Below are 16,058 nucleotides of genomic sequence, written 5' to 3'. Positions count from 1 at the left end.
ATTATAAATGTTACAGATAATATCGGGAAAAATTGAATTCGATACTGTTGCGCCCTATTCTAAAAACATTATCATGTTCTGTTCAAGTCGAAAAGCAGCATTGACGCATCAAATGACAGATTCCACAGATAAAATTCCATCACAACCCACAGCAAGCAAACGAAAGATGAATTCCAGCATTGGTGGTATTTTAATTCGATTGCTCGAAACCAATACCTGTCCCTAGGGCTTAACATGATGTTCCACAGCAAACAACGTGATTTCTGTCACCGAGCACACAACTGTGACACACACATACACACTCATAACTCGATCTACCCGCATAGCATGAAAACATGGATCCACTTCCCCCCTCTCTCCGGAATGCTACTCACGTTCGGTCCTTGTTCAAAATAAATTACGGTTCATTTTAAAATTTTATGCACACATTAGATGCAATTTACGCTGCTCAGGGAAGAAATTCAAACCGAGTCTCCCAGCATCCGCACGTAAGGCTTCATTGACGGACCGTATGAGGAATTCTCCACAAATAGAGTCATGTCTCTGAGGGCCACAGTAAAAGAGACCAATTGCTGGTCTTCTGCCGCTCTCGACCTGTGCCCGGAGTAGTGGATTTCTAGGGTCACCTGGACTTGCTCACGTCCTCCGACGGACGGAAGCATAGCCAAAGGTACACCAAATGAACACCGATTTATCGCCTCTTTAGCCATTTTTGGACGTGTTAGCTACGGTCCGTTCCGGCTGGTTTTACCCGCAGCAATGCCAGAAAGCACGTTATGTTCCGACACAGTTGGCACATTCTCTTCTGCCTCCGGTTTTACTCCTCGTCGAATTGGACGAGAAAAGTGAGCATTCGCATGTGGGTCTAGCCCTGTTAAGTAATCAGAGAGTACACTTCGGACGTGGCTGTGTACGTGTATGTAATTGAAACGAACTGGGATGAATTTTAAAATGTGTGGAATGTCGAGAAAATTTTCTTTAAATAATCGAGTATATGAACCAAAATAGGTGATTTGATGAACATGTGTGAACATGTTCTTGTGTTTCAGCGTCATATGAATTAAAGTTATTATTGGAGATCTCGCTGGAAAAATCAATTAATCGGTTTTTGAAATTCCTCAACAATTTAACTTAAAAAAAAACAATAATTTGTTTTTCATCGGCTTTGTCTCGCGATTTCTCCTCGGACCTCGGAAATATGATCCATTTTGCATTTCATTCAATATTGATGAGCATTTCTTATGCCTTCTTTTCCCGACTCCTTATATTATTTTCGCGTTCAGCGACTGACAGACATCCGCCCGAGAAAACAGTTTAGAGCTGCTACTTGACCCGCACCACAAAGCTCGACTGGAGAGAAATTCCAGTCATTTATTCATTTTTATGCATTCTGATTTTTTATTCTCCTTTGCCTCCACGATAAACTATAATGCTTCTCCATAGAGGAAGGTGGTCCAAACCGACCCCCTAAATTGCAACTGCCATTTATGAAGTATTTAAATGTGTTCCCGCCTAGTAAGCGCCGCCCGATGAGTCAAGCTTTTGCCAGCTATTGATGGTAAGCGCCTTAATGAACGTGTTAAATAACTACGAACCAAAAACAGTCGTTTTAGGACCACCTTTTTGGGGTCTGCTCAGGTTCACTTAATCTTTTTTCAAATAACGGCATGCTGTGTATTAAAGGCAACAGGTAGAGTCCATTTCTATTATTTGTTTTAAAGAGCAGACCTTAGGCAATTAATTGCCTAGTTTTGAGAGCTTTCACCATCTAAGAGAACATCTGGCGCATTTTTGTTTTGGCGTGCAGGTTGAAAATCTATACATTATTAATTCCTTCTTTGAAACACGGAAACCACAAATGGCGCCAAAACGCTTATACCTCTCATTTCATATTACTAAAAAATCGGTAGGTTCGAAATACATCGAAATACGTCTCCATGAACAATTGTAACAGTTGGCGCAACTGTTAACCGCATGTGAAGTTTTCAGATTATTTATTCACATATTTATTATTTGTGTGCATATTTATTAAGTTGTGTTTATTAATTTTTGAATTTGTTTATTTACAATATTTTTGTGTACATTGTTTTATATATATATATATATATATATATATATATATATATATATATATATATTCATTTAATTATTCATTTATACCATTATAAATTTATTAATTTATTTGGTTAGAATGAGTAGTGGCCATGACCTCAAATATTCAAATTCGATATTCACACTGAAACTTTTATAGTTTACCTCCAATAAGTCACAACTCAATGATTTCTAAAAGATACTCAGAAAGTATACGCCTAAGAGCTTAGATATCCCATCCCACCTCCCTGGAGCATGGCAAATGCTCAGTCGCAAATGTTCGCTCTTTGTTTGTTTGTTCGGCCAATGAATGTCTGTTCGCGCAGCGCTTACTTTCGTAGCCTTGAGTTTGGGGAGGGGAATGAGAAGGTTGTATTCAAAGATGGTTGGTTGGAGCGAGATGCACACAAGTAGATGCTTTGGGGGAATTATCTTCGGCTGAGCATGAGCTTTGAATCGCGAGATACCCTGCGGTTTTTCTGAGGACTATAATGTTCTTCGACCATTTTGCCTAGAACTGTCTGACGTCGCGGAACCATTGTGTTTTTGTTCGCGCGTTTGAATTGTGAGTTCGTTTTTATAATGTGGAGTCTTTGTGGTGGAGTCTTTGTGGTAGTAAAATTGAATTGTTTCATTGTGATCATTGTTCTAAGTTCAATCAAACGCTCAAACAAATTCAACGAGCAAACAAGCGGTTACAACAGGTACATATACTGTATGATTCAGGGACATTTTTCCAAATGTGGATAAATTACAAAAATATAGACATTCTTCTTGGCGAAATCCGGCGAACCAAACACGTCTGAGAAATGGTTACCATCGCGCCTGCAACGGATCCGCTGGAAGCTACCAACCGGCGGAGAGTCCGCCACACAGAAGCAGGAGTGGGTGAGGAAATTTGTGTCCTCGCCGCACTTCCCAGGTACTCTGTATTGTATAGTATTTTCCATGTACATATGTGATATCCCGTTAGTTCAAGCAAAAGAAAATGTAACAATGAATGTAAATGTAGACCGTAGTCCACACAAAATGATTTGTTGTTTTTAAATGTTCGTTAGGAGTAAAAATCGTCAATAAAGCGTGTGTCACATCAAATTGCATCACGGAAAAAACGCTGTAGAAATTCGCCCAGTAGACCGATCCTTTTGAAAATTTTAGACAGCAAAATAAAAACTACAAAATAAATTAAACAACTTTTGGCATTTTCTTTTTATTCATACTTCGAGCCCAAGCCCGTATGCTCGCACCTTCCTCTTTACCCCGTCCATAAGGTTCTGTACAACGTCAGGTTGTAGTTTTTTTGAACAGAAATCCATTTTCTCTTGAAGTCCGCCTCCGATTTGACAACTTTTGGGTTCTTCCGGAGGGCCTGCTTCATAATCGCCCAATATTTCTTGGGCGATTATGAAGGGCGCGTTGGGCGGGTTCATTTCCTTTGGCACGAAGGTGACCCCGTTGGCTTCGTACCACTCCAACACGTTCTTTGAATAGTGGCACGAAGCGAGATCCGGCCAGAAGATGGTCGGGCCCTCGTGCTGCTTCAATAGTGGTAGTAAGCGCTTCTGTAGGCACTCCTTAAGGTAAACCTGCCCGTTTACCGTGCCGGTCATCACGAAGGGGGCGCTCCGCTTTCCGCAAGAGCAGAGCTTTTGCTTGCCACACCATGTACTTTTTGGCAAACTTGGATAGTTTCTGCTTGCGAATCTCCTCCGGAACGCTGAATTTGTCCTCTGCAGAGAAGAACAACAGGCCCGGCAGCTGACGAAAGTCCGCTTTGACGTAGGTTTCGTCGTCCATTACCAGGCAATGCGGCTTCGTCAGCGTTTCGGTGTACATCTTCCGGGCTCGCGTATTCCCCACCATGTTTTGCCTTTCGTCGCGGTTAGGAGCCTTCTAAACTTTGTATATACGCAGGCCCTCCCGCTGCTTGGTCTGCTGGAACTTGACAAATTCAGCTTATTGGCGACATCCCGGACCGAACTTCTCAGATCACGTCTAAACTGCTTAACTACGCGCTTGTGATCATTTTCACTGACGGAGCATCCATTTTTACCGTTCTTCACCTTCCGGTCGATGGTTAGGTTCTCGAAGTATCGTTTTAGTACTCTGCTGACCGTGGATTGGACGATTCCCAGCATCTTACCGATGTCCCGATGTGACAACTCCGGATTCTCGAAATGAGTGCACAGGATTAATTCACGACGCTCTTTTTCGTTCCACGACATTTTTTCAAATTTACGAAAAATTGACAGTGAAGCATGGCCAACGTGATCTATACACTCTTATCTGATTATAAGCGAAAGCTGAAGATATAATTCCTAAAAATTAAATTTCTACAGCGTTTTTTCCGTGATGCAATTTGATGTGACACACCCTTTACACGTGATCCTGTAGTTGTTCAGTTTATTTTAATGAAGATTCCACCTTATCCGTGTTGCGAATTTAATGTTTGTAGTTTTTTGGTTGTTAGATGGTTTGGTTCCCAGATGGCTGTGCCAGTCTGGTGATTTGTCTCGAAAACGTTGCCTGTGATGAGAAAATCCTGTAGAGGTTTTCCGTCGTTTTCAGAGTAATTCTCACGGTGATTTTCTTGGAGCTTCCTGTGGGTGTCTTCTGTCAGCCTTCGCTGGCTGGACATTGTACAGCTCGACCGTTCTCCGATCCTTATAAAAGGACACAATTTAGGCCTCTAGCTGGGCAATCGAACACGGCGATTGGTCCTCGAAAGAGGTGGCACTTAAGCCAATCGCTTAAGAGAGGACGGGTGGGAAGGCTAGGCCTTTAGCCATCTCCGAGCTGGCCGTTGGTTCCGGGTTGTCCTTTGAATCTGGCTCTAAATGACCAACAACGACGGAAAACTTCTACGATATGGGTATTGAGTGAAATGGCCTTAATAGTCGAAGTCGAATATTGTATTCCGATGCCATTTTGGAAACGAAGATGGCGGCTCCTGGTTCATGAAAAACGGCCCCAAACAACTGGAAATGGAGTTAGCCGAGTGAAGTTAGATAGAAAGAGATACGAAGATCGTGTAAGAGCAAAATATTGATAGTAAAAGAGTTCTTGCACACATGAAAACGGAAACGGAAACGCAAACGAAAACGGAAACGGGAAACGGATTGCTTTCTCGTGTGCTGAAGGGTGAAATGAACAAATAAAAGCACATGTAGGGTCTGTACCGTGTATGTGGGCATGTATTTCAATGTGTCTCTTGTTTCGCTTTCTCATATAGCTTTTATATTGCTATGGTATATATGTTATACAAATGCTGTGCCAGCATTTGTTGGGTCCAAGAACACGGTAGAAATGCTTCTGTGCTGAGGCGATAGCAGCCTCCCACAGACCCCCGAAATTGGAAGCCTTGGGAGGGTTGAAGAACCAGCGTATTCCGTTCTTCACGCTTTCTTGTTGAACTGCCTGTTGATGATGCTCGCTGCGGAATAGGCGACGTAGCTCGTTTGCTGCCCCCACAAAATTTCTCCCGTTGTCGCTGTGGATTTCGGCGCAGAATCCTCGTTGCGAGATTAAACCAGCCTAATTGTTTAGAGTCAATTTCTTCCCGCTCACACACAACACACACGCTCTCATCTTCCATACTATTGGGAACGATTATCAAGATGACGAGTAAATTGATGGACAGACAGCACTTACCTCGTGTCAATACATACAAGTAATTATCACAGGCGTCGTATACTCTGCCGTGCAACAGGTTGAACGGTGCTTATTATTTGTTCCTTATTCCACGTCAAGTTTATACATATAGAAGCCACACACTTGCACACAATCTATTGGTTCTATTAGGTGTATACATGCGTACAAGACGGCTCAACTAATGCCAAGATAATCGGAAAGTGGAACTAAATAAATTGCAACTGTCCAACACAATGAAGAATTCACATCCGGCAGAATCAATACAATTTTGCCTCAATACACAACCATACCACAGATTTATATATCATTGAGTATATAATAATCTACTACTAGAAGATGTGTAACTGTTGATTGTATTATTTTTTTTTGGTGTTTTTTCATTAAATTTAAAATGATAAAAATTACTTTCTATTTTGCTGGCGGGGTAAGAAGGACCATCCTTGGGGTAAAACGGACCATGAAGGGGTAAGACGGAGCGATGCTATTTTCAAACAGTTTAGTTTAGTAAATAATGACTAAATGTTTAGGGTTGTTCATAAACCACACACAAACTTCTGAAAAGGCCATCCATATTCCACGTGCAGAGTTTTGAAAATATTCGTGAAAATTTTGCCAAATTTTCGGAATCTATAAGGACGATTATCTACATGGATCTAAAATTTCTTAAAATCTGTTCACGTGAAGTCTGAATGACCCCGAAGTAGGTATTTCTAGTTCCGATTCGATATGTTGTTTCGTTCAGCCAGCTCGAATGCCAGTTCCTGGACATCTCGCATTGTAATGGCGTAGAATCGATTCTCCAGCTGCAGCAAATGCTCCACCAGTTCTTGTTCCTGAGTAGTGGTAAAAACTGGATCAATGGATTCGAGCTTCATCGTCGGTGATTTATTGCCTTTGATTTATTGGTGGTTCTAGGAGCTCCAAAACTGATCGATGGTGTCCTGATGGACATGCCGTTATCCACTGCCGCTTTAGCCATATTAAGCTTATCCAACGTCCATTGCATCCGCGACGACTTCCTTATGTACTTTCGATGCATTTACACACAAAATTTTTGAGATTTTATTTGATATGAAAATCATTCAATATCACAACGTGTGACGCTTTTACCCCGTCAAAAATGGTCCGTCTTCCCACCAGAGCACCTGTCGACAGCAAAAAAGAGCGGGATCACTGAGTAACCACTTCAGGGTAAGTATGCAGTACATAGGTAAGTTTTCTTCCCGGTAACACTCTCCGAAAAGGCGACGCAGTAGCTAAGAGTTCTTCGATCCAGGTAAGTGTACACACTTTTATTCTATTTATTTTTCATTGCAGGTAAGTCTAACTAATTTATTTCTTCATTGCTTTCCAGGTTCAATTCACTACATTTTCTATTTAATTTTCAGGTAATTCACTACATTTAACTCCTATTCTTTATTCCAGGTAAATTTCTTTTAATAACTATTTCAACAAATAAATATAACTGTGTCACGTCATCTAGCAGGCCGTCTCCATCAAAACACCGAAAGGTAAAAGAGAGTGCTGCATTCGATCTAATGCCTTTTTATAGATGTCCATTGCCGGAAGTCAACTAGTTTTTTATTTTCTTGATTTTGGTTTTATGGTTTCGCTTGACTGTCGGAAATTCCCTTGCAAGCGTTGGGGGCTATTTCTCATAGATGGCTCTGCATTTGTTCATCAAACATACTGGCCCCTTCAGAAATCTCATTTCTGAAATTACAAAAAAAATATTACTAAATGCCAAACAGTCCCTCGTTGATGGCTGGTTGTTTTCATGATGATCGCTTGTCCTTTCAGAGAAAGACATGAGTTTACGGATTCGATTCCGTTTTCTTCGTTGATTCTTCTGATGATGTTGACGGTTGTGTTGTTGCGATAGGAAGCAAACATATCTTCGATACGGGCCGAACGAATTTTCCGCTGGGTGTTTGAAGAGTGACCACTCGAGTGACCCCGTCAAAAAATGTCCGGGAGTGAGTGGTTCGAAATCAGTGTGGTCGTCGCTGAGAGGAACGAGTGGCCTAGAATTCAGGCAGCACTCGATCTGTTTGAGTAGAGTTTGCATGTCTTCGTCAGTTAGTTTGTTGGGTCCAAGAACACGGTAGAAATGCTTCTGTGCTGAGGCGATAGCAGCCTCCCACAGACCCCCGAAATTGGAAGCCTTGGGAGGGTTGAAGAACCAGCGTATTCCGTTCTTCACGCTTTCTTGTTGAACTGCCTGTTGATGATGCTCGCTGCGGAATAGGCGACGTAGCTCGTTTGCTGCCCCCACAAAATTTCTCCCGTTGTCGCTGTGGATTTCGGCGCAGAATCCTCGTTGCGAGATTAACCTGCGCAGTGCCTGGATGAATTTCGCTGTGCTTAAATCAGGAACGAGCTCCAGGTGCACTGCCTTTGTGCTAAAGCAAATAAAAACAGCTACGTAAGCCTTTCGTGGAACGGCTTTTCGACTGGCTTGCTTGAGTAGTATTGGTCCCCAGTAGTCCACGCCTGTGACGGAAAACGGCCGCGACGCAGTGACCCGTGATGCAGGAAGATCGGACATGAATTGCTCCACCTGCTTTGGGCGAGCTCTACAGCAAATAGTACAGTTGTGTACCACTCTTTTCGCAAGCTTTCTGGCCCCTGTGATCCAGAAACGGAGACGAATAATGGTCAGCAACAGTTGTGGAGCTGCGTGAAGATGTATTTGGTGATAGTGTCGAACCAAAAGTAGTGAAAATCGATGTGACGATGGAAGAAGGATTGGATGCTTTACTTCGAAAGGCTGTTGCGATCTTTCCAATCTGCCCCCAATGTGCATCAGACCATCTGGTGCTAGGAATAGATGAAACCAACGTAGAGGTGACTTGGCGGACACGGGTTTTCTCTGCTGAAGCTGATTCCAGTCGCTGTTGAAACATTGTTGTTGAACCAATGAGATCAGTGTTTTCTCTGCCCTGGAGACTTCATCAGTGCTAGGACTAGAAGAATTCCGACGTGTGAATTTTCTGGAGAGACAATTGTAATGGAACCGCTGACAATAGGCGAGTACACGCATCATGCGATCGTAGCAGGAAAATTTCTCGACGAATTGGTCCAAGAATGTGGGCTCGATCATAGTGGGAACAGATACGACTGGAGTTTTTCTGGTTTCTCGTCGAGCTTCAATGGTTTTTAACTCATCACGATGCTGGATTGGCCAACAGCTGAGATGCTGTTTCAACCAAAAGGGTCCGCTCCACCAAAGTTCATTCTGGGATAGAAGTTCTGCTGTCGTCCCACACGAGATGCAGTCTGCAGGATTTAGTTGTCCTACTACATGGTTCCAACGACATCCATCCGTGGCGAGTTGGATTTTAGAAACACGGTTCGCCACGAAAGTTGTCCACGTTGATGGAGTTGAATCCAACCAGCTGAGTACCACCGTTGAGTCGACCCAAAAGAAGGTTTCGGCTGACAGTTGAAGAGAGGCCGTAATTTTTCCGTACAATTGTGACGCAAGCAGTGCGCCGCAGAGTTCAAGTCGTGGTATGCTTTGCTTCTTTATTGGTGCTACTTTCGACTTGGCTGTAAGAAGCGCTACGGTGATGGTTTCGTCAAAGTTCGTCGAGCGGAGATAGGCGCAACTGTAAGTGACCGTTCTCAATTCGTAGGTCTCGAGAGGATCGTCCGGGGAGAATCGCCACACAATTCTCTGAAGTGGAGTGTCCTCTTTGTCCACCAGTATCTGTCGGTACATCTGTTTGATGTCAGCGATCATCATTATAGGACGAATCCGGGATCGTATGATGATTGACCTGATGTCCTCTTGGATGACTGGACCCACCATGAGTGCGTCGTTCAAGGAGGGACCGGACGGCGTTTTACAAGACGCGTCAAAGACAACGCGTACCTTTGTTGTTGATCTGTCCTCGCGAACAACGCAATGGTGAGGGAGATGGTAGGACGGAGATGGTGCATTCTCATGGTCGTACACTCGATACCGTGTCCGAGGGCACGGTATTCTTCCAGGAAGTTGCAGTATTGTTTCCGGAGATTTCCATTACGCAACAGGCGGTGTTACAGAAAACGAAAACGGCGAATAGCTGTACGACGATTGTCTTCTAGATTGAAGAGAGTGTCGTTCCTGACAGGTAGACGAACTATATAGCGACCCTCGGAATTTCTGGAAACGTTGCGTTGGAAGTGTTCTTCACATGCTGCTTCTTCCACCGAGTAGTTTGCAGAGGTACTGTCTTCTTCAACAGTCCAGAATTTTTCCCTTTGCTGCTGGAGATCTACGATGGTGGCGATATTAACCGATGCTGGAGCTGTTGACTGGCCAGTAGAGTTTCTTCTGGAGACGATCCAGCCAAAGACGGAGTTCACGAACAGTGGACCATTGGAATCGAGCTGAATTCTGCCAGCGGCTTTGAACAGATCAAAGAATAGTTCGGCTCCTAATATGATGTCGATAGGAGCACTTTGGTGAAACGATGGGTCTGCGAGTTAGATCCCGGGTGGAATTTTCCAGGATGAAATGTTGAACGAAGTAGCTGGCAGATCGACAGTAACCCGCGGTAGAATGACGAAGTCAACCGGAGCAGAGTATTCAGTCACTAGCGAACGAACCGTAGACACAATCTTGAAGCGAGCATGTGTCGAACGTTGTCCTATTCCGGTGATCGGGAGATTAATTTTCTGACGTTGTACTACGAGCCGTCGTACAAATGACTCAGTTGCAAAGCAGCACTCACTGCCGGAATCCAGAAGAGCTCTGGCGTGGTGTTCAATACCACTATCGTCAACCACCAATACGATCGCTGTTGCTAAAACGACGCTTTTCACTCCACGACCTGAAGAAGCGTTAGCAACTGTTTCTCCGAGGGCTGCTGACATCGACACCGACGATTTATCATCCGTTGTTTGTGTTCGATCTTCTTTTGATTGAAATGTTTCTGGAACCTTGGCGCTGGGAAATGTTGACGATGAGTCGGAGCAGAGCTGAGTGTGGTGGTGACCATGGCACTTGCGACATGTGCTGGAAGAGGGACAATTATCTGCTCGGTGTCCTTTGCGCAAACAGTTCCGGCACAGTTGATGACGACGAACTTCTTTGTCTTTGTCCTCGATGCTTAGCTTGGAGAAGACTGCGCACAAATATAGAGGATGATGATTTGGACACATGATACATTTTCTCGGGCTCATGCTGTTTGCTCCGTGGCTAGAAACAGGACGCGGAAGTGGCCTTTTCGTTGGCTGAGGTTGGGAAACATCGCTGGTTCGTCCAATCGATTGAAGTACTGAGACACGTCGTTGGATGAAAGATGTTAGATCGCTGAATTTCATGGCATCCTTCGTTGAAGTGCACTCCTCCCAGTCTCTCCTTGTTGTGGGATCTAGGCGGATGCTCAAGATTCTGATGAGAATAATGTCCCAGTATTTAGTTTATCGCCGTGTTGTTTGAGAATTTTTACATTAGCTTCGAACCTCTCCACCAGCGAATGCAACTTCGAAGCGGATTCCCGTTTGAGAGTAGGAAATTCGAAAAGCGAGTCAATGTACGACTGCTTTAGTCGTACGGTATTCTGGTAATGCTCCAGCAGCAAATACCAGGCTACGAAGTAGTTGTTGGCGCTGATTGCTATTGTCTGCACTAGCTTTAATGCTTCTCCAGCCAAAGATGAGCGAAGATAATTAAATTTCTGCACGCTAGAGAGTTCGTGCGACGAGTGGACTAGTGAGACGAAGAGATCGTGGAAGTTGAGCCACTGATCGATGTTTCCCGAGAAAACAGGCAGCTTGATGTCCGGTAGACGGATATGTGATGCCGTTGCAGGGAATTGCTGATTTGATTGGTTTGTCGGAGACGGAGGATTAACTGGAGTTGATGGAGCTTTATTCAGCGACAGAAGAAAACCTTTTACACGGAAATAGGCAGTTTCGAAGTCGATGCGGGTTTTCAGATGATGTTCGGTGCCGGCCTCGTCCAGCGTTTCCAAATCGCTCTGTACAGTGTTGAAGTCATTCCAGATCGTAACAAGGTGCTCCAAACGGACAGGTACCTCACAAGCACCGGTTTCTTCGTGGTAGGTGTCGACGAACGTCACGATGAGATTGAATGAGGATAAGAGGCTCTTCTGCCTCGTTTTCAGCGATTTGATTTGCCTATCGCTGGACATGATGAAGCGGGATCTGGAAAGCGAAATACCACGCAGCACAAACGGAATTAATGTGAAAGAATGGAACGCTAATTACCTTCTTAAGGCAATATTCAATGCCTTGTATAAATTAATGCAGCGCAGTAACCAGCAGTGATGAAGATCGTCTTAGAAAGAGATCGAAGATCGTTCCGACCGGAATTGTACCAGGTAGGTAACCTCAACTGCACACAGCCACGTGGTTAGTATTCCAGGAGCAATAGAGATGCCGGATCAACGGAGTTCGACGTTGATCCGGTTCGAAGGACCACTTTGTCGACAGCAAAAAAGAGCGGGATCACTGAGTAACCACTTCAGGGTAAGTATGCAGTACATAGGTAAGTTTTCTTCCCGGTAACACTCTCCGAAAAGGCGACGCAGTAGATAAGAGTTCTTCGATCCAGGTAAGTGTACACACTATTATTCTATTTATTTTTCATTGCAGGTAAGTCTAACTAATTTATTTCTTCATTGCTTTCCAGGTTCAATTCACTACATTTTCTATTTAATTATCAGGTAATTTACTACATTTAACTCCTATTCTTTATTCCAGGTAAATTTCTTTTAATAACTATTTCAACAAATAAATATAACTGTGTCACGTCATCTAGCAGGCCGTCTCCATCAAAACACCGAAAGTAAAAGAGAGCGCTGCATTCGATCTAATGTCTTTTTATAGATGTCCATTGCCGGAAATCAACTAGTTTTTTATTTTCTTGATTTTGGTTTTATGGTTTCGCTTGACTGTCGGAAATTCCCTTGCAAGCGTTGGGGGCTATTTCTCATAGATGGCTCTGAATTTGTTCATCAAACAGCACCTTTTGCATTATTTTGCACTTTACACGCATTTTATATTATATTTTACACACCTTTTCACGCAGGCAGAACCGGAACAATCTACTGAAGGACTGGGATACTAGAAACTAACGGAATATAAGTTTTTGCTGGAGAAATCTTTATTTTGGTTACCTTTAAAATTAAAAACAAAGTTTTCGTCCATTGCGGTTGCAAATGGACGAAAACTTTGTTTTGTTTACAATTTTGATATAGGGTTGAAAAGAAATGTCGTATTTCTGATCGAAATTTGACGCTTTATTTAACATACTTAAAATTATCCAATTTATGTCAAATATGCGCCGTTTTGTTTGCAAACTTGTTGCCATTTAGAAGGCAACTTCATTATACCCCCCTTATAAAACCCCCCTACTTATTTGCAAAAAGCCAATTTTCGCAAGCCTCTTTTGAGGCCAACTTAGTATCACCAAGAGCGTTTTGCATGGACTGGAAGAGATGATAATCACTTGGAGCTAGGTCCGGACTATACGGTGGGTGCAATAGGCCATCCCATCCGAGCTCTCGTAGCTTCTGGCGGGTCATCAAGGATGTGTGAGGCGGAGCGTTGTCCTGGTGGAACACAACATCATTCCTATTGATCATTTATGCCCGCTTCTGGTCAATCGCCTGCTTTAAACGGTCAAGCTGCTCACAGTAGAGAACCGAGTTGAGGGTCTGGCCATAGTTGAGCAGCTCATAGTGGATGATTCCCTTCTAATCCCACCAAACACACAGCAAAACCTTCCTGGCCGTCAATTCGGGCTTGGCGATGGTTTGGGCGGCTCACCGCGCTTCGACCAAGACTTTTTTCGCTTTAGGTTGTCGTACGTGATCAACTTTTCATCACCAGTCACCATCTTCTTCAAAAATGGGTCAATTCGTTCCGTTTCAGCAGTGCATCACAGGCGTTGATTCGGTCTAAAAGATTTTTTTTGCGTCAACTCGTGTGGCACCCCTACATCCAGTTTTTTTTTGGAATCCAATCTTCTGCAAATGGTTCCAAACGGTTTTATGGTCTATATCCAGTTCCTGGCCAATCGAGCGAGTGCTCACGTGCCGGTCTACTTGGATGATTTCAACGATTTTATCGGTTTCCACGACGATTGGCCTATCAGTACGGGGTGTATCTTCGACAGCCACTACACTAGAACGAAATCGATCAAACCAACGATGTGCTGTGCGAATCGTTACAGTATCGGATCCATAAACTACACAAATTTTTTCGGTCGCCTTCGTTGCAGTTTTACCTCGCAGATAGCAAAAACGTAAAATATGGCGAATTTCTTGCTTGGTGGACTCCATCTTTGACGCGCTATAACTTGTGACTGAAAAGGACAATCACAACACTGTCAAAACCACACTTGTAGCACAGATTGTCGTCTTTAAATAGTCGTATTAGTATGAGCCGATTCGATAAGTACAACACAAGATATGTTTAAGTGTTGCCATATATTGACAATATACGACATTTCTTTTTCCCCAACCCAATATTTCGTGCGCTCATGTGTTGCAAGGTGTTTCAAAAATAACAAAAATATACTATTAATGCTTCTTGCGTAGCATATTTGCCAAAATGTTGAGGATTTCTTATAAAACTAGAAGTGGTCGTCTTACCCCGCCGGGCGGTTTTACCCCGTCTTCCCCTAAGATATAGGTATTATAAGAAAGCAACCGATGTTTTCGAAGTTGAACTTCCATGGAAGTTATATTTTCGACTGGTATCGATCAGTAAGTCCAAAAACTCTAGACACTAGCATGTTAAGAGCGGAAGTGGAAGTAAACTCGTGTCAGACAATTGAGGAGTTGTAAAACACTCCTCACAAAAAACGATATCATTTCTCGGTCCTCCTAATACTAACTGTTAGATTGGGTTCTTCGGATTGATGTTGAAGCTGAGGAGAGTATTCAATTGGATATCTGTCTTGTTGACAAACAGTGATAAGTTCAAAAATAGGCGTGCATCGGTGCAATTCGAAATATATTTTTCACCGGAAAGATAAAATATCTCGGACTGAGCAAATAATTCAATAATGAATTCCTGCTAAGCCAACAACTAGTGTGAGTTCGATGTCCGCTATTCTCAGCTATCTCAGCAGCGTATAATCTGGAAGCATGTACTTACCGGAATTACTCGGGGAACAAGTGTAGTTTCCGGAGTCCGAAGGGGAGGCACGTGAAATCAGTAACCGACTGGTTCGAGTTTGTTGCTCGGTCAGGACACTGATGCCGCCCCGCTGTGAATAATTGATCACCCGGCCTCCCTTGTACCAATAGATGAAGGATGGCGGCTGGGGCGATTGCAGGGCAACACAGGTCAAATTTATGTCGCTCCCACTCTTCACAAATATTTCAGCATTTCCTAGTATTTTGGCTTTCGAGACTGTGAAAATAAAGCAGATTAGGAAAGAGTTACAGTTTCTCCTGTTGGGTGTGATAACATTACACAATTCGCTTATTAGTTATAGTCACAAATTTAACCACATACCAACTACGTTCAAATGAAAAGCCTGGCTAATTTTAGGCTCTGTCGAAACCTGGCACTCGTAGACGCCAGAGTCTCGTTGCTGGGGTGATGTTATTCTCAGTGTCCACTCGTCACCCCCATCGCTGTGCAGGGACTGGAAACGCTGATCGTTGGTATACGTCAGTATCCCAACTGTGAGGATATGTAAATCTCGTTTTCGTATCCAGGATACCTGCCGTATTGGGGTTTGGAGAAAAAAGAGGATACTTTATTATCTTTTAATTGTGGAAATGTGAAGGAAAGTTACCGCCCGGTCACCTAAGCTTTTGACCCGACAGTGCAGCTGGCTGGTTTGTCCTGATATTGCCGTTATGTCGCGTTTGGTTGTATTGTCAAAGTATGGTTGCATCATGTTGTTTTCCCAGTACATTTGGAGATCGGGGTTGAGTGTGTCTGCCGAGAAGAAAAGGTACAGGACAAATTTGAAATAATGGGTGAAGCTCTGGTTTTCATATGCGGCTTGCAATTTTCTACTGCTGACAACTAATTGTAGTTTATTTTTCTGTGCTTGGTGTTTCAATCCTAACAGATGAGGTAAAATGCACAGAAGTGATTTTAATTAACCACATATTTCAATTGTAAATTTAGCTGTATTTCAGGAAAATGAGGTCGTGCAAAACATGTAATCAAAGCTTGGTTTGTCAGTGCAAGGTGTGGTCGGGCACACTAATTTATACTAATGTAGATGAGTCCTACGTAATATCGTAAGCATAATCTAGCAACTAGAAGAAATATTTTAATGGACGTTGATTCATCACTAAACAATCGCAGATCGGACGTTTGCTTCTCCATTC

The 16,058-nt window shown here is 43.2% G+C and overlaps 1 protein-coding gene across 6 annotated transcripts in view; it reads right to left on the bottom strand.

Annotated features, from left to right (window-relative positions):
* Nucleotides 1–16,058, bottom strand: part of LOC129775837 (zwei Ig domain protein zig-8-like) — a 122,599-nt gene that overhangs the window by 26,600 nt on the left and 79,941 nt on the right. For all 6 annotated transcript variants that reach the window (XM_055780976.1, XM_055780974.1, XM_055780975.1 and 3 more), the window contains 3 exons: nt 15,512–15,657; nt 15,226–15,436; nt 14,863–15,120 (listed from right to left, as the gene is read on the bottom strand). In XM_055780976.1, coding sequence (XP_055636951.1) covers nt 14,863–15,120; nt 15,226–15,436; nt 15,512–15,657 — 615 coding nt within the window. The remainder of the gene's footprint in view (nt 1–14,862; nt 15,121–15,225; nt 15,437–15,511; nt 15,658–16,058) is intronic.

The sequence above is a fragment of the Toxorhynchites rutilus genome, chromosome 3 (assembly GCF_029784135.1).
Source record: "Toxorhynchites rutilus septentrionalis strain SRP chromosome 3, ASM2978413v1, whole genome shotgun sequence".
Taxonomy (NCBI): domain Eukaryota; kingdom Metazoa; phylum Arthropoda; class Insecta; order Diptera; family Culicidae; genus Toxorhynchites; species Toxorhynchites rutilus.
This window is presented reverse-complemented; position numbering and strand designations above follow the sequence as displayed.